Source organism: Petaurus breviceps, unplaced genomic scaffold, assembly GCF_028583685.1.
Source record: "Petaurus breviceps papuanus isolate PSGF00001 unplaced genomic scaffold, PetGlider_PUasm1.0 98, whole genome shotgun sequence".
NCBI classification, from domain to species: domain Eukaryota; kingdom Metazoa; phylum Chordata; class Mammalia; order Diprotodontia; family Petauridae; genus Petaurus; species Petaurus breviceps.
Genome location: NW_027187460.1, coordinates 34,536,266 through 34,558,986, shown reverse-complemented (window position 1 = coordinate 34,558,986; position 22,721 = coordinate 34,536,266). Strand labels below are relative to the sequence as shown.

General features: G+C 39.8%; 1 protein-coding gene across 3 annotated transcripts in view; it reads right to left on the bottom strand.

Annotated features, from left to right (window-relative positions):
• SNTB1 (syntrophin beta 1) overlaps window positions 1-22,721 on the bottom strand; it is a 320,298-nt gene that overhangs the window by 5,781 nt on the left and 291,796 nt on the right. For 2 of the 3 annotated variants that reach the window (XR_011167045.1, XM_069081286.1), the window contains exons 5-6: window positions 7,269-7,465; window positions 950-1,140 (exon numbers count right to left, since the gene is read on the bottom strand). Coding sequence is in view for 2 of the 3 variants with exons in the window: in XM_069081286.1 (XP_068937387.1) it covers window positions 950-1,140; window positions 7,269-7,465 (388 nt within the window). In the remaining variant the exon portion in view is untranslated. The remainder of the gene's footprint in view (window positions 1-949; window positions 1,141-7,268; window positions 7,466-22,721) is intronic. The other variant, XM_069081287.1, reaches the window with a different exon arrangement.

Here is a 22,721-nt window from a genome sequence, read left to right as displayed (position 1 = left end):
AGCAAATTTAATGCCCCTCTCTACGGCACAGCCATAGAAGAAAGCTATCAACTAACTCTACCAAGTCCTGGCTGCATGTCCTCAGTTATTTCAGGCAATCCTCATATGGCAAAAATTTAAGGGCCTTCTCCATAATGGTTGCCCTCCTCCAAGGGCTGGTATCCAAGTTATCAATATCCTTCTTAAACAGCGGTAGCCAGAACCCAACTCAAGACTCCAAATGTGACTTGACTGAGACAGAAAATAGCAGGACACTGAATTGGGTCGGGGTGGGGGGAGGGGGGGGAGTGGGATATTTTGACAAATTTAGTTGCTATCCCCAACACCCTTTCCATTAAACCACAACTGAAAGAAACTGAGGACTCTGTAAACAAATGGGTCATCTTTAGTTGCCAAAACAAACATAAATGTGATTTTAATTCATTAATTTGCTCAGATTTCCACCTACTTTGGCCCACATCCCAAACACAAAGCTTAGAGGTCATATTTAGTCAAAACTTGCTCTAACTTTGTAAGGAATTCTTTCATTTGTTTCAAAATTTTCTACAGCCAAAGTGAAAGACAGATATGTGCTCCTAACATAGTTATAGTAGCATAACCAGAAGGGACTCTCCTCCCCCTCCCATAGATTTCCAATAAATACCAAGCATATATATAGGGTTTTAAGGTTTGCAAAGCATTTCACACATACTCTCTCATTAGCCTCACAACAATCCTAGGAAGTAGGTGCTATTATTATCCCCATTTTACAAAGGAGAAAACTGAGGCTAAAAGTGATTAAGTGACTTGCCCAGGGTCATACAGCTAGTTAATGTCTGAGGAAGAATTTGAACTCCAGGCTTCCTAACTCCAAGTCCATTTTTCTATCTACTGTACCACCTAGCTGCTCCAAAGACTATAAATGGTAACCAAGTGAATCAGTGGCTGTATTGGTGCTGAGCACACTTACAATCTCTCCGTCCTTTCCTCCAAAGTCTAAATAAAGCATCCTGATTCCATCATCTGAAGACATTTTGAGCTTTTCATAGGGAGCCTGAATGATTGTCTTGGGGAAGGCGCCCTCCTGTGGCTCAGTGGTGATGGAAAATCCATGCTCATAATGTATGGTCAGGCGGCACTCCTGGTTTTTGTATGTGCATGCTGGAAGACAAAATTATAACCCAAATTAGGCAACACACTTTATCAGGAATTTGATGTTTCGAATTTCCTCTGTCCCTGGTGTCATTCGTGGATTTCATGCCCAACATTAAAAAGACTAGAAAGCCAAAGGAAACTAGAAATAGAAAGTACCTTGGAGATTGTCTAGTTATTTGAGAAAGCTGTGTACTTGGAATTAAAGTGCCTCTTTTTGAATTTGGGCTCTCCTCCTTACTACCCAGTTGACCATGGCCGAGTCTACTTCTCCCCAGGTCTCAGTTCCTTCATTTCTAAAGTGAGGGGGTTGGACCAGTGATTTAGACTTTAAAGTCCCTTCCAGCTCTCAATCCTAGAATCTCAGATCTGGAAAGGACCTCATTCCACACCACATCCTCACCACAACACCCCTTGTTGCTTGTGACCATCTTTGTCTGAAGGTCTCCAACAGACAGGAAGCTACTGATCTGCAAACCAGTCCATTTCACTTTGGGATAATTCTAAGAATCATAAGGTTTTTCTTTATCTAAAGCCTAAATTTTCCTCTTTGCAGCTTCCATCCAGTGCCCTTGGTTTTGTCCTCTGGGGTCAAACAGAACCAGCTTAACCCTCTCTCTGTTTCCTGTGAAAACCCTTCAAATACTTGAAGACCACCATTAGGTCACCCTGGATCCAGTTCTCTCAAGTGAGTCCGGGATCTAATCTAACCCCACATTTTGTAGATGAGGAAACTGAGGTCTGGAGAGATAAAATAAATTCCCCAAAGTAATGAAGCCACTTAGTGGTCGAGACAGAAGTTCAGCTACTCATAGTTGTGAAGATTACATAAAGGTCTTAGAATTCCCAAGAGTACTGAAGTCACATGTCTTGACTCCCAGTCCAATAATCTTTCTACTATAATACGTTGACTTGAATAGGACTGAGAGATCTTCTCTTTGGATAGAATTTTCTTTTCTTATTTTTTTGAGATGGTCAAAAATCACCCAGAGAGAGAAGGCTTAGAAGTGTCACTAGTAGATAAAGTACCCAAACTGATGAGCTTACAGATAAGGGGAATTTTTTTCAGTTTGCTATGGGTAATGGAGAAAAAAATTGGAGAGCATATTATAAACATTTCCTAGTTGCACTTACTAAAATCTGTCTGTGTTATGACACTAGTGTGAAAATCTGCTCAAATGGCCTTTTGGGCCATAGCCAAACTCCAAGGTAATTTGATATTTGCAATACTATCAACCTTTCTTGAAAGGTTGTCTCACAAACAAACCTTAGGAAAACTTTTTTTTTTAATCCTCTGAACATCTGAACAGAATAATAGCAGTACTTTATACTGACAAGGTACAGTAATGTTATAAAACATTTCATCCGAATTATCTTTTCTTATGGTGTAGTGGGTTAGAGCAATTGACCTGAGTTGGGAAAATCAGGGCTTCATACCTATCTCAGACATTTACTAGCTGTGTGACCCTAAGTGAGTCACTTAACCTCTGTCTCAGTTTCCTTATCTGAAAAATTAGAATAAAAATAATACCTACCTCCTGGGGTTGTTGAGGACCAAATGGGATAATGCTGAGAAAAGAGTTTACAAACCTTAAAGTAATAGAAATATGCGGGAAACACAACGTGTAAATATCTTCATTTCGAAGATTAGTAAACAAGCTTAGAGAGGTTAAGTCACTTGCTTATGGTCACACAGTTGGTAAATGGTGGAGCCAGTATTCCCAGCAACTCCTTGTTCAGTGTCCCATCTACTGTCCTGTCCCTACTGCCTCCAAATGACCAGTAGGAGTCTGTATCTTCTCTAACAGATGGAAATAGAATTATCTCTGAACATGGATAGGGGAAAGTGGCTCAAAAATGACCTAATGATCAATATTTTAAATAATTTATTTAAAAATAACTCAGCCATAGTATATATTGTTCACTGATTCATCCTATCTGACCATCTCAGATACAGAAGAATAAAAAACTATTGCTACAGGCAATGAGAGGTCAGTTGCATGCCCTTCTGTTGTGTATGGAATGTCTCTCTTTGGAACAATAGAAAGCTTGGGGCAAGCTTTTACAATGCCACCCACTTTCATTGAAACAGCCTCCCTTCCCCCACCTCCCTCTCCTTTTCTAATGGAGAGGCTGATTTTGAGCTTCGGCCACGTGACTCAGAAGTGGGTGATGGAATCTCAAACTGCTTAGATGAGCTAGTCATTTTGAAAAATCGAGATGCTTGGAAAAGAACATGAAGTATATGATGAGATCTTTGCTTTGCAAAACAATCTGTTTAACAGTTACTGTCTGTTAGGCAGTGTGGTAAGCAATCCAGTCTTGGAGTCAGAAAGAATTGGGTTCAAATCTGCCCTCAGACACTTACTAGCTGTGGGACCCTAAGTCACTTAACTACTGTAGATGCCTCAGTTTTCTCAACTGTAAAATGAGGATAATAACAGCACCTACCTCAAACAGTTGTTGTGAAGATCAAAAGAGATAATATTTGTAAAATGCTAAGCACAGTTCTTGGCATACAGTAGGTGTTTAATAAATTCTTGTTTCCTTCCTTTCCCCTCCTCTTCCTTCCTTCCTTCCTTCCTTCCTTCCTTCCTTCCTTCCTTCCTTCCTTCCACCCTTCTGTCTCCTTTCATTCCTTCCTTCTTTCCTTCCTTCCTTCCTTCCTTCCTTCCTTCCTTCCTTCCTTCCTTCCTTCCTTCCTTCCTTCCTTCCTTCCTTCCTTCCTTCCTTATCCTTTCTTCTCCTTCTTCCTTTTCTTCTTTCTTTCTAAATTTTTGCCTCTTTCCTTCCTTCCTTCTTTCTTCACAAGAGGAAGTGTGGTATAGTGGATAAGCAGGTCAGCCTTGGAGTCAGAAAGACCTAGGTTCAGGTGTTGTCACTGACTAACACTGGCTATGAAAATGGGTATATCATTTCATCATTCTGTGTCCCAGAAAGCTCTCTGAAGTTACAAGTCAGTTGCTAATAGTTATCATTAGAAAGAATTTCTCATACTAGGAATTAATTTTTTTTGGGGGGAGGGGGAGACAGGGTAATTGGGGGTTAAGTGACTTGCCCAAGGTCACATAGCTAGTAAGTGTCTGAGGACAAATTTGAACTCAAGTCTTCCTGACTCTGTTCACTGCGCCACCTGGCCACTCCATACTAGGAATTCTTAACACCAGTCAAATCACAGATCCAGACCAGACCTGCCCAATGTCATAGGATCATAGATTTCAAGGATCCAGGAGGCCCTATTTGCAATTTACAGATGAGGAAATGGAGGCCCTAGAAAGTGTCAATGCTAGCATCAGAGACCAAATTTGAATCCAGATCCTTTCACTCCAGAGTCAGTGCTCTTCCCATGTCTACTTCACTGCTGTAATGAAAAGCACTTGGTAAACCTGCCTTTGCTATACATATGCCAAGTTCTCCTTATTAACTGAAAAGCAAATTACTTTAGGTCTTGATCTGCAACTGATGAGAGTTCTAAGGTAACAGCAGGATTATTCCGCCTGCCTGTGACATTCAAAATTGAGTCTGGGGAGGAGAAGGAAGATTTTTCAGAAGCTGTTGAGGGCAAACTAAACAGGGCCCTATTAGGCACCTTCATCTCCTCCAATTCACTGTGACACTTCTGGTAGCTAAGAGAGGCTGGGCTTCTCCGGTGAAGCACAATTTCCTGATACTTAAGATTCAGGAGGCATAAGCTTCTTCCAGCTCACACTTTGAAATCTCTGGTCGTGTGTGTATGTGTGTGTGTATGTGTATGTGTATGTGTGTCTGTGTGTGTATGTGTTTGTGTCTGTGTGCCTGTGTGTATATGTGTGTATGTGTGTTCCTTGGCACAAAATAGCATCACAAATGAAAAGCTGAAAGGGGAATCCCAAAAGGTTTACAACGGAGATGGTAGATAATGTTTTGTTGCTGTTTTGTAGGAGGTGGATGATGGGGTGGGGAGCGCTAATTCATTTCACGGTAATTACCAAAAAACCCACTAATTTTCTATCCCAACAATGTAGTAGTCAAAGGTCTGCAAAGCAGCTAATTTCAACTTTGTTTGCAAAGACTATAGAAACACGGAGGGAAGAATTTTAACTCTAAATAAGAGATTCTGAGGAGTAACTCCCCATTTTTAAGGGGTGAGTGTGGAAATTGATCTTTGGTGAGAAAACACCATCCAGGTACATCCTAACCTTTGTTGGAGACCTATCTCATTCCCTTCCTTCTTTTGAAACACGATATCAGTCTTCCTTTTATATATTTCCTTCTCTGAAGGACCCTGTTCTCGGGGAACTGTTATGCTGGCAAATAGATGATAAACAATTTAAACTAAAGCATCAATGGTAGTATTATAAAATTTTAGAGATGGAAGAGACCTGCCTTGGAAACCAGTTTGTCCATTCAACTCATAATATCAGAGCTTTATAGATGGAAGGGACCTTAGAGGTCATCCTACCTCAAACCCTGAATTTGACAGATGGAGAACCTTCAAAGAGGGTGACTCATTCAGAAACAAATTAGAGAAGCATGAAGGAGATTACATTTCATATTTGTGGGAAGAGGAGAAAGTTTATGACTAAATAAGGGATAGAGAGAATCACAGAATACACAATAGATAGTTTTGATTCCATTAAATCAAAAAATTCTTGCATATCAATGCCAATTAAAATTAGAAGAGAATCCATTAACTTAGAAAAAAAAACTTTATGAAATTTGCCCAAGATTATCATGGTAGCAGAGCCAGGATTTGAACCCAGGTCTTTTGATTCCAAATACAGTACCCTTCCCACTGTATCAAGCCACTTTAATTCAGATCAAGTAATTTATTAAGCAATGAGTAAGGACTAGGGGCAGCTAGGTGGTATAGTGGAGAAAGTGCTGGGCCTGGAGTTCAAATCTGGCCTTAGACACTTCTTAGCTGTGTGACCCTAGGCAAGTCACTTGATCCTTTTGCCTCAGTTTACCCATCTGTAAAATGAGCTGGAGAAGGAAATAGAAAACCACTCTAGTATATCTGCAAAAAGAACCTTAAAAAAAAAATCAGACATGTTAGGGCTCTAACACTTCCATTTTCTAGATGCAGAAACTGAGGCCTAGAAAGGTGAAACGAACTGCTCAAGTAATAGCATCAGAGATTTAGAAAGGGAAGGGAACTTAGAAGAAAGGAATGAAGGAAGAAATACCCCATTTGATCCCCACAACAACCCTGTGAAGTATGTTCTATTATTATCTCCATTTTACAGTTGAGGAAACTGAGGTTAAGTGACTTACTCAAGGTCACACAGCTAGTAAATGTCTGAGGCTGGATTTGAACTTCCTGAATCTTCCAGGCCCAGCATTCTATCGACTGTGTTACCATAGAGGCCCTTTAAATCCAAAGTCCTTATTTTAAAGGTAAGGAACCTTCAAAGACCTTAAATGATTTGTCCAAGACCAAACCTGTAATAAGTAGCAGAGCCAGGATTTGAACTCAGACCCTCTTGATTTCAAACTGACTTTTGTAGGTACTAAGTAGAAGAGCCCACATTTGGACAAAGGTCCTCTGACTCTAAATATAACACTCTTTCCAGCACACTAATATAAGCCCTTGGGAGATGCCAGCTCTCTGATGAGGTTGCCTAGGACTACGCGTCAGTGTAGGAGGTAAAGATTTGAATCCAGGTTTCCTGACTCAATGTCCAACATTCTATCCCTTATATGATATCCCCGTTATTTCTCTATACTAATGATTAAACCCATGTGTTACACTTCTAGGGGGTATTTTATTTTAGCAGAAAAAAATCAAGAGGAGTAGTCATGGTGAAGCAGTGGACAGAAAGCTGGCCTCAGAGTCAGAAAGACCTGAATTTAAATCCTTCTTTTGACAAATGGTGCCTGTATTACCCTGGGCAAGTAACTTAACCTCTCACTGATCCAGGTAACTAAGACTCTACATTGCAGGGGAGGTTTTGATCTGTTTTGGTAAAGGAAGTCTCTTTCTCAGGACATCAATTCCCTAGACCAGTGGAAAACACTGATCCAGAAAAAAAATGTCTAAACTGAGAGATCTGGTGACCTCAGTGGGCCAGAGCAGGAAGCTATTTGGGGACAGGGTCCATTCCAGGACTCTTCTCAGTTCCCCTACCCAGAGGGCCCTGAACAGTGCTACTCACAGGTGGTGATTTCAGTTATGAGTTCTGCTGAGTTATGGCAGCCCTGGACGATGCTTCTCGTCCACTGGGAGAGGTCCCTGCTGGTCTCAGCTCGGAAAAGATGGGTTTCAATTCCTTGCCGGGTACCAGTCCGAGTGGCGAAGGACAGATCCACCCCAGCCTGCATGGATCCTTTTCCAGGACCTGAATGGACCAACCTGAATTGTGGGAAAAGAAAAAAAGAACAAAAGGATAGAAAAACACCCACTTTTCACACAATGTTCCAAAGCTATTCTGAGTGAAGAAAGAAAAACTGCTTTATACTTTAATTGTGGGGACAAATGAGAAAAAAATGTCATGTTTGTATAAATTATATACTTGGGAGGCAAGACCAACTACATAGTCCAGCTTTTTCCTAAAAAAGAGAAATTTTAGAATCAATGGGATCTTAGAGTCATCTGGGTGGTGCTATGGATAGCCCACTGGACCTAGAGTCAGGAAGACCCAAATTCAAACTGACCTCAGACACTTAATAGCTATATTACTCTTGGCAAGTTACTTAACTTCAGTTTGCCTCAGTTTCCTCAACTGTGAAATGGGGATAATAATGCCATCTACCTCCCAGCATTGTTGTGAGAATGAAATGAGATAATGTTTGTAAAATATTTGGCACAGGGCCTGGCATACAGTAGGAGGTTAATAAAAGCTTGTTCCCTTCCCTTCTGTTAGAATTCCAAACTGAAACAAGAGATACGTACAAACATATAAACAAAGATGATGAGTGGAATATATTTGGGAAAGTATATGTCTATATATGTATATGTGTATGTATATATCTATAGCCATAGAGAAACATATCTATACTTTATTGTAGGGTTGGGGGGAGTGAAAAAAAGAACAAAGAAAATAAGTGCACAGCAGAGAACAAAAGAAAACTCACAAGGAAGCAAAGAAAAGATGGACAATTCTCAACACGATATCACATAGGCTTTCTTGAAATGAAAATCTATTGTTACATATTTGGAATCTTCTCCTACATTCTGCTGTGCACATGACATGATTTTTTTCCTTCTAACTTTGTGTTTAAGTTCCAATATTTACATTTATGATATGTTTTTGTTTCTTTTGTCTATTCTGTATTTGTGTTCTCGTGTCCAAGTCTAAAATAAAATTTTGGCAAAAAAAAGGAATTCCAAACTGAAAATAACCTTAGAGGTCATTTAATTTAACTTTCAACAAACAGTGAAATGTCTACTACCTCCACCCCAATATCCTCCAAGTCTCTTGTTGACTATTTCCATCAATGGCAGTTCACTATCTCACAAGTAAGTTCATTTCATGGTTAGGCATCTCTAATGGTTAGAAACTTCTTTTTTACACAAATCTGAAATAATGATAATCACATTTCCATAATACCTTATAGTTAATGAAATTTGTAAAGCACCTTTCTTCCAATCACCCTGTGAGGGCTGTCATGAAAGTATTATCACAATCCTATTTCATAGAGGAGGATATACTAATTGACTAGCCCATGGTCAACAGACAGCAAATGGCAGAAAGAGAATTTGAACCCAGGTCTTGTGACTTTAGTTCCAGTGTTCCTCCCATCATACTGTCTGATTTCTAACCACTATTCCTAGTTCTTCCCTCTGGGGACAGGTTCATTGTTTTTCCCTGAGACAGTCCTTCAAATATTTGAAGAGAGCTATTGAATATTATTTATACTTTTCTCTGTCTAGACACCTCTGCCCAGCTATCGAGATTCAGTTTATTATGTAGGTGAATATCTTTCTTCCCTGGATCCCTAACAAGTCTGTATTCTCTTTATTTGTTTGGGGTTTTTTTGGAGGCAATCAAGGTTAAGTGACTTGCCCAGGGGCATACAGCTAGTGTCTGAGGTAAAGATAAAAACTATATTACTTTGTAGTTACACCTACTGCTACTTTCAGTTAAAAATAATAGTAACAGCAATAATAATAACAATAATGTTAATAAACTAGCATTTATTAGCACCTACTCTATAGGACAAACACTGTGCATTGGGGCTGCAGTGCATAGAGCACGGGTCCTAGAGTCAGGAAGACCTGAGTTCAAACTGATTTCAGACACTTAATAGCTTTGTTACTCTCAGCAAGTTATTTATTTACTTATTTTTTTGGGGGGGGCATTTGGGGTTAAGTGACTTGCCCAAGGTCACATGGCTAGTTTTTGTGTTAAGTGTTTGAGGCTGAATTTGAACTCAGGTCCTCCTGACTCCAGGGCCGGTGCTCTAATAACTGCGCCACCTAGCCATCCCCAGCAAGTTATTTAACTACAGTATACCTCAGTTTCCTCAACTGTAAAATGGGGATAATAATAGTACCTACCTCCCATGGTTGTTGTGAGATTCAAATGAAGTAATATTTGTAAAGCAGTTAGCATAGTGCTTCATAAACACTATACTTTGCAATATCTTTTTATACTTGGTGATATACGTACTTTACAAATATTACCTCCTCTGATCCTTACAACAGCCCTTAGAAGTAGGTGCTATTATCACCTCCACTTTATAATTGAGGAAACTTAGACAAACAGATTAAGTGACTGGCACAGGGTCATATTTGAACTGAGGTCTTCCTGACTCGAGGCACAGCCTGTTCTATCCACTTCACCACCCAACATTTCAAACTGAGTTACTCGCCATTCCTGAGCTGCCCATCCCTGATCCTAACTCCCCATCCATATTAAATGTGTGTAGAGGAGGAGTGAGAAGAGAATCTCCCTTGAAATCCCAAAAGCAGGCTCTAAAGTCCCCTGATTCCAAAGCTGATCAAAGCCGACAGGGAGGCCTAATGTGTACCTAGATAACTCAGCTTGGGCCATTACATCATTCCTATGGGATCGATGTCCCCACATATGTTCATCAGGCATTTCTGGCTAATCACTTTCCCTTGCAAACCTAAATATGAAATAATGCTTTGTATGTGGTAAACCAAATTAAAAGTTCTATTTTTTAGTGATAATTTGGTTCTATAACTTTAAAAAAATTTTTGTACCTAAGTTAAAAGAGGATTTTTGCAATGTATACTTCCAGAAGCCAACAAATAAACTGTCACTGGTGAGCTGTGATTTGCAGATTCTTTACGTGTGTTTTTTGGGGGGAGATGGAATAGTTCCCCCTTTCTGAGGAGGGAAACAGACAAACATATATCCCAAAAGTGTGAGAGATGATAGTGGATTTCAACACAGGAGGTTGTCTGACTTCCTTTTGTCAAGAATAAAGTCAGATCCAGGAGCTGAGGGAGAAGATGCTCGGAGTTTTAAGGCAAAGTTAAACTTAGAAGAATGTAAAGAAAAGAGAAGCACTTTCTCTAAAGCTGTAGGAGTTTTAAAGGTCAATATTGGGAATGATTCAGCAATATTTAAGAAAAAGATACTTGAATGTTATCAGAAATGTTCTATTTGAGACTACCAGGGAACTTAGAGCTGGAAAGGCCTTTAACAGTCCTCCAGCAAGACAATTCACCTGATTCCCAATTTTCAAACCTGGAAAATGAAAACACTGGACTAGAAACTCCTTTGTTCTTTCTAAGCTTTAAATTTACATTCTTCTAATCTAGGAGCTCTTATTCTAGGGTTCACAAACTCCCAAGGGATCTATGGATAGATTGCAAAGGCATCTATGAACTTGGATAGAAAAAAAACCCAAAAAAACAAATCAGATCTTTATTTTCGCTGACCTCTTGTATTTCCTTCAGCTTTAAAACAAACAAACAAACAAAAACCATTATTCACCAGACTGACAAAGGGATCTGTAAGACAAAAAAAGGGTAAGATATCTTGCTCTAATACTATAAGGCTGGAGAGAGTCAGCAATTTACTCAAGCTCCAGGGAGGGAAGTGGGGTGTAGTGACAGATTGTGAACATAGTTCTGTGGGTTTAGGGAAAGGCCAGGTTGGACACCATGGTCTGACACTATAAGGAAAGTCAACTCAGGAGGCATGGGAAGCTCTCAAGAATGAAATTCTGAAAATACAAACAATTCCAATGAGGGGAAGAAGGAGAAATTGATTAAAATAAGTAATGTGAACGTAGAGGGAACTCACTGGGCTTAGACAGTTAAAAGACATATACAGAAGATGAGAGAAAAGTAAGTAATGGAGAATAAATATAGTCTTGCTGAACTGGTAATTAATAAATAATAACTATATATAGTTATTATTATTAATTATATAACATGATAATTAGCTAACTTTAATATAGAGTTTTCAGTTTTGCAAAGTGCTTTATGAATATTATTTCATTTTGTGCTCACAACAACTCTGAGATGTAGGTGCTATTATTATCCTTATTTTATAGAAGAGAAAACAAGGGTCAGAGGAGCAAGGGTAGAAAGGGAACAAGCATTTATTAAGTACCTATTATTTGCCTATTTATTTATTTTCATTATTTGCTTTGCTAAGTGCCTTACAAATGTTTCAGTTTATCTTCACAGCAATCCTATAAGGTAAGTATTGTTATTATCCCCATTTTACAGATGAGCAAACTCAGGCAAACAGCATATAAGTGACTTGCTTAGGATCACACGGTTAGTAAGTGTCTGATGCCAGATTTTGAACTCAGGTCTTCCTGTCTTCAGGTCAAATGCACTATCTACTGCTCCAACGATAAAATGTTAGTATTGAAAATACAGGCCTTTGCCTATGCTTATTTCACTTGTGCTCAGTCTTCACAGTTCACTGTTCGTGTAGCATGACTCCCCAGTCACACCTAGCTTCTACAGATTCCCCCCTGGGAGACATTGCTGCAGGGGCATCCCTGGTTCCTCCTCATCACTTAAAGGAAAGAGAAGCAAAGAACACCAAAACAAGCCAGTCTCATGGAGTCTAGTCCAGGACTATGCGTACCTTTTTAAAAATGTGTTTTCTTGGTGTGTGTGTTTTTAAAGGTAAATTCAAATCTGGAAGGAGAAATAGAAACTCATCTGTTTAGAGTTTTAAGATTTAAAGCCCTTCACAATCTGGCTCTAATCTAACTTTCAAAGCTGATTTACACATTACTCTCCATCATGCACTCCACTTTCCAGCTATTTCTCCCTCCATAGCACTTCATTTCTGACCTCCATATCTTTGTCCAGATTGTTCCCATGCCTGGGAAGGTGTTTCTCTTCACTTTTGATTAAAGGGCACTTCAAGGCTGAGCCACAGGTTCCTTCTGGTTTTTTTTTTGGAGGGGGGAAGGCAGGGCAATTGGGGGTGACTTGCCCAAGGTCACCCAACTAGTAAGTGTTAAGTGTCTGAGGCCGAATTTGAACTCGGGTCCTCCTGATTCCAGGGCCAGTGCTCTATTCACTGTGCCACCTAGCTGCCCCTTACAGGCTCCTTCTGTAAGAGGCCTTTTCTGTTGTTGTTCTGGATGTTTGTCCCCCCCCCCCCCCCCCAATTCCTTTGAATGTATTTTGTGGACCTAATGTATTTTTCTGTTTATGTGTTATATCCTGCCAGTAGACTATAAGCTTTTTCAAGCAGGGCTTTTGTTGTATCCACAGTACTTGTTTAATAAACTTTTATTTAAATGAATTGAATTGTCCTGTTTACCTCATGTTTTTACAGGAGCAGATTTTTTAACATGTTTCCTGTGATCCCACAGCAAATCTCAAGGGGCTTTTCTGGACTAGCCATTAATTTCATTTCAGTTATTTTAAATTTTAAGTTACTTTTGTATCCTTGAAAATAGGACCATCTGTCTCTTAGTTGTGGAAGGAAATGAATCACAACAGTCACAAACGCCTCCATCAAAAAGGCTATATAATGGAAAGAGTACGGACTTTGGAACCAAGGAATCTGGGTTCAGATCTTGCCTCTGTCACTACCTGTGTGTCCTTGGGCAAATCACTCAATCTCTCTGAGCCTCAGTTTCCTCATCTATTAAATAAAGAGGCTTGATTAGATGGCCTCTAAGGTTCCTGCTGGATCTAAATTTATGTTTCTATGATACTTTACCAAGGAAAGGTGACATTTATGATCTAGCAAAAAAGGAAGCCTAACATCTAATTGTTATCTGAAGCTGGGCAAAAAAAGGCCAAGAACACCCCTAGTTCTCTAGCCAGGAACTTAATGACATTTAATCATAGATTTGAAGGTAGAGAGGATGTCAGGTCACTTAGTCCATACTCTTTGTTTTACAGATTGAGCCTCTGAGAACTTGTGATTTGCCACACTTCACATAGTAAATATCTAAGCTGGTACTTGAACCCAAGTTCTCTGACTTTGGAGGTGAGAATCCTTCCATTCCACCACAGTTATTAAATTATGCCATTTAATAGCCACAGAACATCCAATGCCAGTAAGATCTTGTATTTTTCAGGAAATTAGAAAAAGAAATAAATGAGGAAAACCAAATCCCCATAAATGATATAAAAATAAAATCAGACTGGGGGCGTGGGCAGGAGAATGAGATCACAGGGAGAATATAAATGGCACTGATTTATTCAAGGTAGTCTGAATGATAGATGGTACATGACTGGAAGGCAATCAGTTATAACATCAGGCCTGCCCCTGTTACTAACCCAGCCTCTGGAGAACACCCTGATGCAAATGGACAACTTGATGATTTCCAGGTAAATTTAACTCTTGAGAATCCATACACTGAATAATAATAGTAATAATAAATCACTCACCTTTACATAGTATTTTATGTGCAGGTAAGTGTAATTGGGGGCCACCAAAATCTGAAATCTGGCTGTGGACAAGGATTGGTTTCTGAATCTCCTTTACAATGGACCTTTCTTTCTTCCTTGGTGTTGATGAGAGTTCTTTGCTTAGATGTCTGAAAGGGGGCAACTGGGCTGCTAACAGGTGGCTTAATTGGAAAATGTAATTACTGAGATGTTGGGTTTTCAGATAAACTTCTCCCTTCTGCTAGAAGGCAAATGTTTTCTATTCCCAGTTAGGAAAAAAAGAAAGAAAAAGCCTCTTATGTTGATACTTTTCTACTGCCCACTTTGATTTTAGTTGGAAAACAAACCATGGATGAAATAGAAATAACAGAGAGCTAGGGAAAGGGACCTGAATCTTATTTTTATCTTAGCCCCCCCACCATCTGTTTAATGCCTTATTTCTCATTACTTAATCTCCAAAGTGCCGGACTTTCTCCTAGGTTATTCCCTAGCAGAGGCTTAGAGGAAATAAACTCACTATTTCTGACTATGAGAGGATCATTAAAAAAAAAAATCAGTATTATTGACACTCTCAAAAATATAAATAAATGAGACATAGAATAAATCTACAAATAAAACAATGAAATCAGAACTATTTAAAACATTTTGATTAGAAATATCATAGCAACATAAATAGTAAAAAAAATAACTGCAATAACTACTTGTTTTGTGTTCCCTTCAAAATTCATCTGTGCACTTAAAAAGTTTTGCATTTTTTTTACAATGCATTAAAAATATGACTAATCAAATGACTGGGCTTACTCTGTAGGATTTTAGATTAATCTTTCTTTTCCTCATTGTATATGGCAGTTAGTTGGGGGCAAGGAATAGAGCACTGGGTCTGGAGGCAGGAACACTTATCTTCCTGAGTTCAAATCCAGTCTCAGACACTTCACCAGCTGTATGACCCTAGGCAAGTCACTTAACCTTGTGTGCCTCAGTTTCCTCATCTGTAAAATGAGCTGAAGAAGAAAACGCAAACCACTTTAGTATCTTTGCCAAGAAAACCCCAAAAGGGGTCACAAAGATTCAGACTGACTGAAAAATGACTCAGCATCTCATTGTATGCTTCAGAGGACCACAGAGAGCCAGAAGTCACCTGGTTCAACTCACTCGGGTGATGATTTAAACCTATGTTCTCTGATCTTAGAGACAGGGTTCTTTCTACAGTACCACACTACTTGTTATTTTGTTATTGCAAAGAATTCTTTTACATTAGTTTTAAAAATTTTTATGATTTTCAATGAAGTCACCAATTTTTTTCTCACTTCCATCCCTCTTGCATTGAAAAACACAAGAGAAAAAGAAAGCCCTGTATTAGAGTCAAGCAAAACAAATTCCCACATTGGCTACATCCCAAAAATGTGTCTCCTGTATTTTCAGCCCTTCACCTCTATGTCATCATTGGTCCTCTAGAATTGTGGTTGGTCATTTCAATGGCCAGAGTTCTTTCAAACTTGTCTGTCTTTATGATGCTGTTGTTTTGTATAAATTGTCTTTCAAAGTTGTTTGTCTTGATGATGCTGTTATTGAAGAAGTCATTCTTTTCATTTCAGTCTGCAAAAGTTCATGAAAATCTTCCCAGGTTTATCTAAAACCATCCATTGTTGTTATTTCTTACATCAAAATGATGATCTCTGACATTCATATATACATGAGTCTGGAAAGGATTTGTGACTTCATAAGCATGAGGAAATTCCTATAGATGCACTTCCTCTACCAAAACAGATCTCCACCCATGTACCATTTAGAAGAAAAGTTTGAGGGAATTTCTTTAGGCATAGAGGGGCTAAGTGACCTACCTACTATGTGTCAGAGATGAGAATCTGAATCCAAGACTTTTTGATGCCAACTCTAGTTCACATAGCCTGTACTATACAAAAATGCTACAATTTATTTAGTCATTTATTGGACAAATACATTTCTATATAAGTTTTAAAAAATTATGAATATTTTTGTAAGTAAAGTTCCCTTTTTTCTTTTTAACATGTGTAAGATAACTTTATTTTTTGCTTTTTTTGGAGGGCAATTGGGGTTAAGTGACTTGTCCAAGGTCATATGGCTAGTTAAGTGTTAAGTGTCTGAGGCCGGATTTGAACTCAGGTCCTCTGACTCCAGGGCTGGTGCTCTATTCACTGAGCCACCTAGCCACCCCTGTAAGAAAACTTTTTTTTAAAGATCCCAAGATGTGTATTACTTCATCTAAATTGACCACTATTAAACTGAGATTCAATTCAACAATTTTACAAATATTTATTAAGAGCCTACTATGTTCTAGACCAGAGGTGGGGAACCTGGGTTCTCAAGGCCACAGCTTCCCCACCCCTGTTCTAGGCACTATGCTAGGCATTTGGCACTCTCCCTACTTGAGTCTTTTGCCATCATGGAACTCACATTACACTGAGGAAGCCATGCCATGTACAGAAATACAGATTATATACAAATAAATTTTAAGAAGAAGGAACTAAAATTGAGGGTGGAAAAGAAATATCTCATTAAACCTGAATTTTGCTTTGAAGAAAGCTAAAAAGGCTAAAACATGGAAGTGAGAAAGGAGTCCAGTCCTGGCGGTCGCAGGGAGCCAATGGACCAAAGGCATGGAGGTGAGAAGTGTATGTGTGGTGAGAAATGTTGCACGAGGTGAAGAGGAAGAAGTTTTACTCCAGTTTCACGCTTGATTGGAGAGTGCTCAAATAAAATAGAGGACATAGTACTTAGAAAACTCTTTGTGTTCAGTCACTTTCAGTCATGTCCAACTATTTGTGACCCCATTTGGAGTTTTCTTGGCAAAGATACTGGAGTGGTTTTCCATTTCCTTCTTCAGTTAATTTTACAGAGGAGGAGACTGAGGCAAAGAAGGTTGAATGACTTGCCCAGAGTCACACAGCTTGCCTGAGTGTCAGAGGCTAGATCTGAATTCAGGAAGATGACTGACTTTTCCTGTCTTCAGGTTTTATCCTCTATCCACTGCACCACAGTAGGTGTTAAATGCTTGTGAGCCAATTTCACTTTGCTTAGGTGTTGAAGACTGTGACATAAGATGTTCTACATACATGCAAATTATTATTAATAGCCTTAATAAAAACCAGCCACCACACTAGGTTTGAACAAAATTATTTCTTATGTAAAATCATATATTAGGTAACAGGGTTGCTAAGCAATATTACATCCATATCCTTATTTAATTGTTGCAATTAGCATCACCCAGCAGATGCCATATTGTAAGTCATTAAGTAGGAAAAGCAACAGGTCAGATTCCATAAGCGTCCAGAGTTGGTTATCTCATATCTCTTCATTTACTGGACATCTATGATGGAACCCAGCAAGGATGATTGATTGACCCTATAGGAGCAGGGGCCCAAGCAACCAATGAAACTCTGATGTGTTGGGCAGAAGGTGGTGTCCATGATTCTGAAAAAATCTGCAATGGCATAACAGTCATTTCTCAAAGGAAAACACCTTTTCAAATGGAATTTTAAGATTTTCACACCATCATTTTATATCCATTTATACATAGTGTGAACTGCTGAATGAGTGATTTCCAAAGTGATTTTTGAAAAGAGTTTAGTACAGAGATTGATTTTGGTCAGTATATGAATAATAATAATGATAATAATAGTAGCATTTATGTAAATGCTTTAAGGTTTACAAAGCACTTTGCATATGTAATCTTATTTGTTCCTCATAACAACCCTGTGAAGTAGGTGTTGGTGTTATCACACTTTTACATCTCTTAAGATTCTGAGACAGGATTCAAATTCAGTTCTTCTTGACTACAAGTCCAGTACTCTGACCACTGTGCCAGATAAGTGCCTCAAGACAAAAACACATACATATGAGCTTTAAAGACAAACTGAACATTTTGTAAGAATGTGAAAAATAGAATAACCACTCCTGAAAAATAGTTGACTCCTTCAGCTTTTTTTTTTTTATCTTCCTCCATTGGTCCATCCATTAGTCTTTTTGTGAATACATAATTTAGGTTTTGAAATAGCACATCTTGGGGTGGCTAGGTGGCGCAGTGAATACAGCACCAACCCTGGAGTTAGGAGTACCTGAGTTCAAATCCAGCCTCAGACACCTAACAGAAAAAACTAGCCAAGTGACCTTGGGCAAGTCACAACCCCAATTGCCCTAACTTCTCTCCTCCAAAAAAGTAAAAAAAAAAAGCATATTTTTTTAATGTATTCAACAATGAAAATTAATCAACTAAAAGGGAGCTTACAGATCCAATCCAATACCTTTGTTTTTAAGGGTGAAGAAATTAAGGTACCATGGGAAATGAGTGATTTAGTTAAAGTCGCAGCAGAAAGCACAGGAGTAAGTTTCAAACTCAGGACCTCTCCCTCCAAATTGAGGTCTCTTATTAGCACTGAGTGCCTACTCTGTGTCCTAGGCTAAGTTGGAGACACAAAGGCAAAGTGATACATTCCTTGTCCTTCAAACTCTGCCCTTAACATTCTTTTAGGGACAGGCACACAGATATTGGCTTTTATTTTAACTAAAGTTTAAAAATATAACAGAGCATTTTGATGTAAATACTAAGTCATTTCAGGAGAGTACTGACAAGTTCAGGTGAGGGGAATCAAGGAACTTTACATAGATGGTTCCTGAGCTAAGCCTAGAAGGAAATTAAGTATGCAAAGAGGTAGAGATGAGAAGTTAATTCTAGGACTTGGGCATAGAGACAGGTATGGAATGCTAAAGTGTCTTAACAATTTTGAAAGATTTAAGAATTAGGATCAACTCAGTGACCAACCACAATTCCACAGGACTGATGATAAAGACTGTTGCCTACAGGGGCAACTAGGTGGCACAGTGAATAGAGCACTGGCCCTGGAGTCAGGAGGACCTGAGTTCAAATCTGACCTCAAACACTTAAAACGTTCTAGTTGGGTGACCTTGGGCAAGTCACTTAACCCCAACTGCCCTGCCTTCCCCCCTCCAAAAAAAAAGAAGAAGAAGAATATCAGAACCCTCCATCTCCATTACATGACTGAGATTTCAACAAGTCACCATGTATTTATTAAAACCCAGGTCACTGTGCCAGGTGCTAAGGATATAAAAACTATAAAAAGTTCCTGCCCTCAAGGAAGAACATGTCAGAGCAGCACAGGACCAACTGGGGTACCCTGGAGCCCTGCAATGATAACTCCCTGCCAAACTGCCATCAAACAAGAGAGAACTAGTCTCTGAATCCAGTCAATTGAGCCATTCTGAATCCATCTAATTGTCTCCTGATCCGGTACACCTCTCCATCTTTTACACAAGGTGGTCTTGTTTAGCAGTGAGGAACAGAACCGTGGTCATTAATCAAGTCCTCAGGCAGCTTGTCGGGTGTGTCAGGTCCCTTTGGGGCACCCACCAAGCCCTCCCTCAGGCTCTCAGTGATCTTGCTGCCACTTTCTCCTTGGCTCTGCCCTTTCGTTATTGGTGTCACCTTCCCCCTTTTAATCTAAGAAATGGTGTCAATTATCAATCAGATCAATAGCTTGAAGGCTCCATCCAACTTAGTTGAAATTCTTCCCTTTCGTCCTGATTCTTACTGTGTTTCCTAATTACTGAAGACCCCTTGAATCATTAGAAAAAAATAGATTAATAGAAGGATAGAACAATAGAAAGACCTATGAAGGCCAGCATCACCTTTTATTTACCATGTTCTCTCAAGCACAGAATTTCATCTCCCAACCCCAGCATCCTTCCTAATCCCCTGAGCATGGACTGGCATGGATGTGGGCAGCCAGAATACAAAGACAGCCACTACTCCCATGTGCTGAAAGACATGACGTCTGCTCAGAAGCACTTATTCACTGGGGTTTCCAATTCAACTTTCCTCACACTGACCCCATCCTACTGACTTGTTACTGTTTGTCCCAAGCATTGCTTCCGGGGCTGACTTACACCTCATATCATTCCATCGCCCAAGCCTGGCTCTGTCTCCTGCCCCAGTGCTGTGGCCTCACTAGCAAAGTGTTAACAAGTGAATGGCTTGAGCACTCAAGTGGTTTGCTCCATTCTAAATGCTGTGCCCCTCTCTTCTCTGTGCTTACTTTCCTTATAAGTCCCAGTCTTCCTCTGTTGTCTCCCATTCCATTCCTACAATCTTGGTCTACCTCTGATCCCAAGCCAAGTGAGCAAATTAACACCGACTCATCAGAGGAGACGGTGGGGCTGTTATATCAATCCGAGATTATTTGAGAGACATAGGGAGGAGGAAGTACTGAAGAAAAGAGGTGAAATCAGGGAAGATATCTCCTAATAATAAACCAGCATTTATATAATGTTTTAGGATTTGCAAATCCCTCATTTAACTCTCACAACATAATTGCAGAAGTAATTATTATCCCCTTTTTATAATATCAGTCAGTTGAGGCTGAGAAAGGTTAAGTAGCTTGCTTGGGGTCAGATAGTATCTAGTAAATGTAGGAGGCAGGATGTAAACTCAGATCTTCCAGATTTCAAATACAGCACTTATTTACTGTACCCCCAACTGCTCTGGAACTTGGCATTAAAGACTAAGACAGAGGTAGGGATGAAAATCCCAGGGAAGTACATTAAGGTTTTTTGAAAGAAATGAAGGAAATTGCCAAGAAATAGGAGTTCACCAGTTTAAGAAAGCAGCAAGGAGAAGTCTGGCTCAGTCATGAGTCAGTAGGAACCATAGAGGACAGCGGAAACCAACTTTATGGAAACTGCAGGGGCCAGTCTTTTTTGTTCAGGTTCTGTATGGACTCTCTGCAAGCTATTGTTCTGTATGGAACTTAGAAACACCTGGGAATGGGAAACCTTTGTTTTCCTCACAGCCTGGTGGGTACACCTGAAAGCAGTGACTGTGACCCAGAGGACACCCAGGAAGCAGGAGGGAGGTTGGCAAAGATGCAGGAAGGAGGATGTACATTTAAGACAATGGAAGCACACAATACTATACCATCCTGATTCAGCACAAGTGGAGCAAAGTGTTCTCACCAAAGTATTGGTACAGAGAACCAAATAGCTGCAGTGGGATGGGCCCCAGCCAGCAACATTGACCTGTGGGTTACTTGACCCAAATGTTTCCCATAGACTTTTTTTTTTAATCAAGTAAAGCTTGGTTTCAGGCAAACTTGTGACACAGAAAGATATAATAATGATAGTAATGCTGCTGATGATAATGATAATAAATTCACATTTATATGGTGCTGTATCTTAGAACAGGAAAGGATCTTGGAGATCATTTAGTCGTAGTGTCATAAATTTAGGACTAGAAAGGACTTCAGAAGTCAGTGACACAATCTCTCACTTTCTACAGAAGAGGAAACTGAGGCACAAAAAGGAAAGTAACTTGCCCAGTTTACCCAAGTAGTAAGGAATGCCAAGATTTGAACCCAGATCAGTCTAGCCCTTTGACTCCAAATTCAATGCTTATTCCAATAACTCCAATCCAACACATATTTATTAAGTACCTATGACATGCCAGATACCGTGCTAAGTGCTGAGGATACAATTAATGAAAAGAAAGACAGTTCCTGCCTTCAACAAGCTTACAATTGAAAGGAGAACAAATACAATTGTTGTGTTTGTCCTTTGTTTTTGAAGAGGACCATAGCATCAAGGAAATATAATGATGTGACATGCAGTTGACTTTGATTTGAGTGAAGGAGGGCTGTGCAAGGTCACCAACCTTGCCTTCTCCTCCAGAGCCATTTGGGTCCAATGGCCAGATATTCATCCAGATGACTGGAGATGACCCAGGATGCAATGGGAGACTCTGGCCTTTAGGCTAAGGCCTTTTCATGTACTCACTTGGAAGGCAGGAAAGCATGATGGGGATGGGAGGAATGGGACACCAAGGGGTACTCTGGCACAGGGGCATCTTGTTCCCTGCAGGTCAAACCAAGAAGAGCAGCAGAGGCAAAGTGGAGTCAGCTGAGTTCAGTTTCTGCCCTCTACAAAGGGAGACAATGGGAAGAGTTTGGTCTTCCTCTCTCCAGTCCTCCAATCAGAGGGGAGAGCAGGCTGGGGGATCAATCAGGATTTGAGTTAGCAAATAGTGGTGACATTAGAAGCTTATCCTGGGAGGGGCATCTTGTTCAGGCAAGGCAGCAGATGGGAAATGGAGATTATTCCACATAGGTGGTCTCACAACAATCCTGCCTGGTAGGCATTTTTCTCCCTATTGTATGGTTCAAGAAACTGAGGCTCAAATGAGTTCATAGGAATTATAGATTTTGAGTTGGAAGGAGCCTTAGAGGCCGTCTTCTCCAATGGTCTCATTTTACCAGGCAGGGAGCAACTTGACTAAGGTCACTCTCATACTGAGTTTGTTAGTGAATGACTTTTAATGATGTATTATGTATACATGTACTTGATGTATGTGTGTATTTAATGATGTAGTACATATATAAAAGATGATGTATTATGTAGGTTGAAAAGACTTAGAACTGGAAGGGACCTTAGAGATCCCTATTCTGACTCCATAACTTAAAAAATCAGGAAATGGAGTCTTCTAGAAATGAAATGATTTACTCAAGGTCACATTGACAGGATTTGCAGCCATGGATTCTGACTCAATCCATTAATCTTTTTACCAAAGCACAGTGCCTCCATTCCCCTCACCCCCCAAACATCCTCCCTTCCTCAGGTGTCTCTGTCTCTCTTTCCCTCCCCCCTCTGTCTCTTTCCCCCTATTTCTCTCCCCTGTCTCTCCCTCCTTCTCTGTCTCTCCCCCCTTCTCTGTCTCACTCCCTCTCTGTCTCTCCCCTCTTCTCTGTTTCTCCCATCTTCTCTGTCTCTCCCC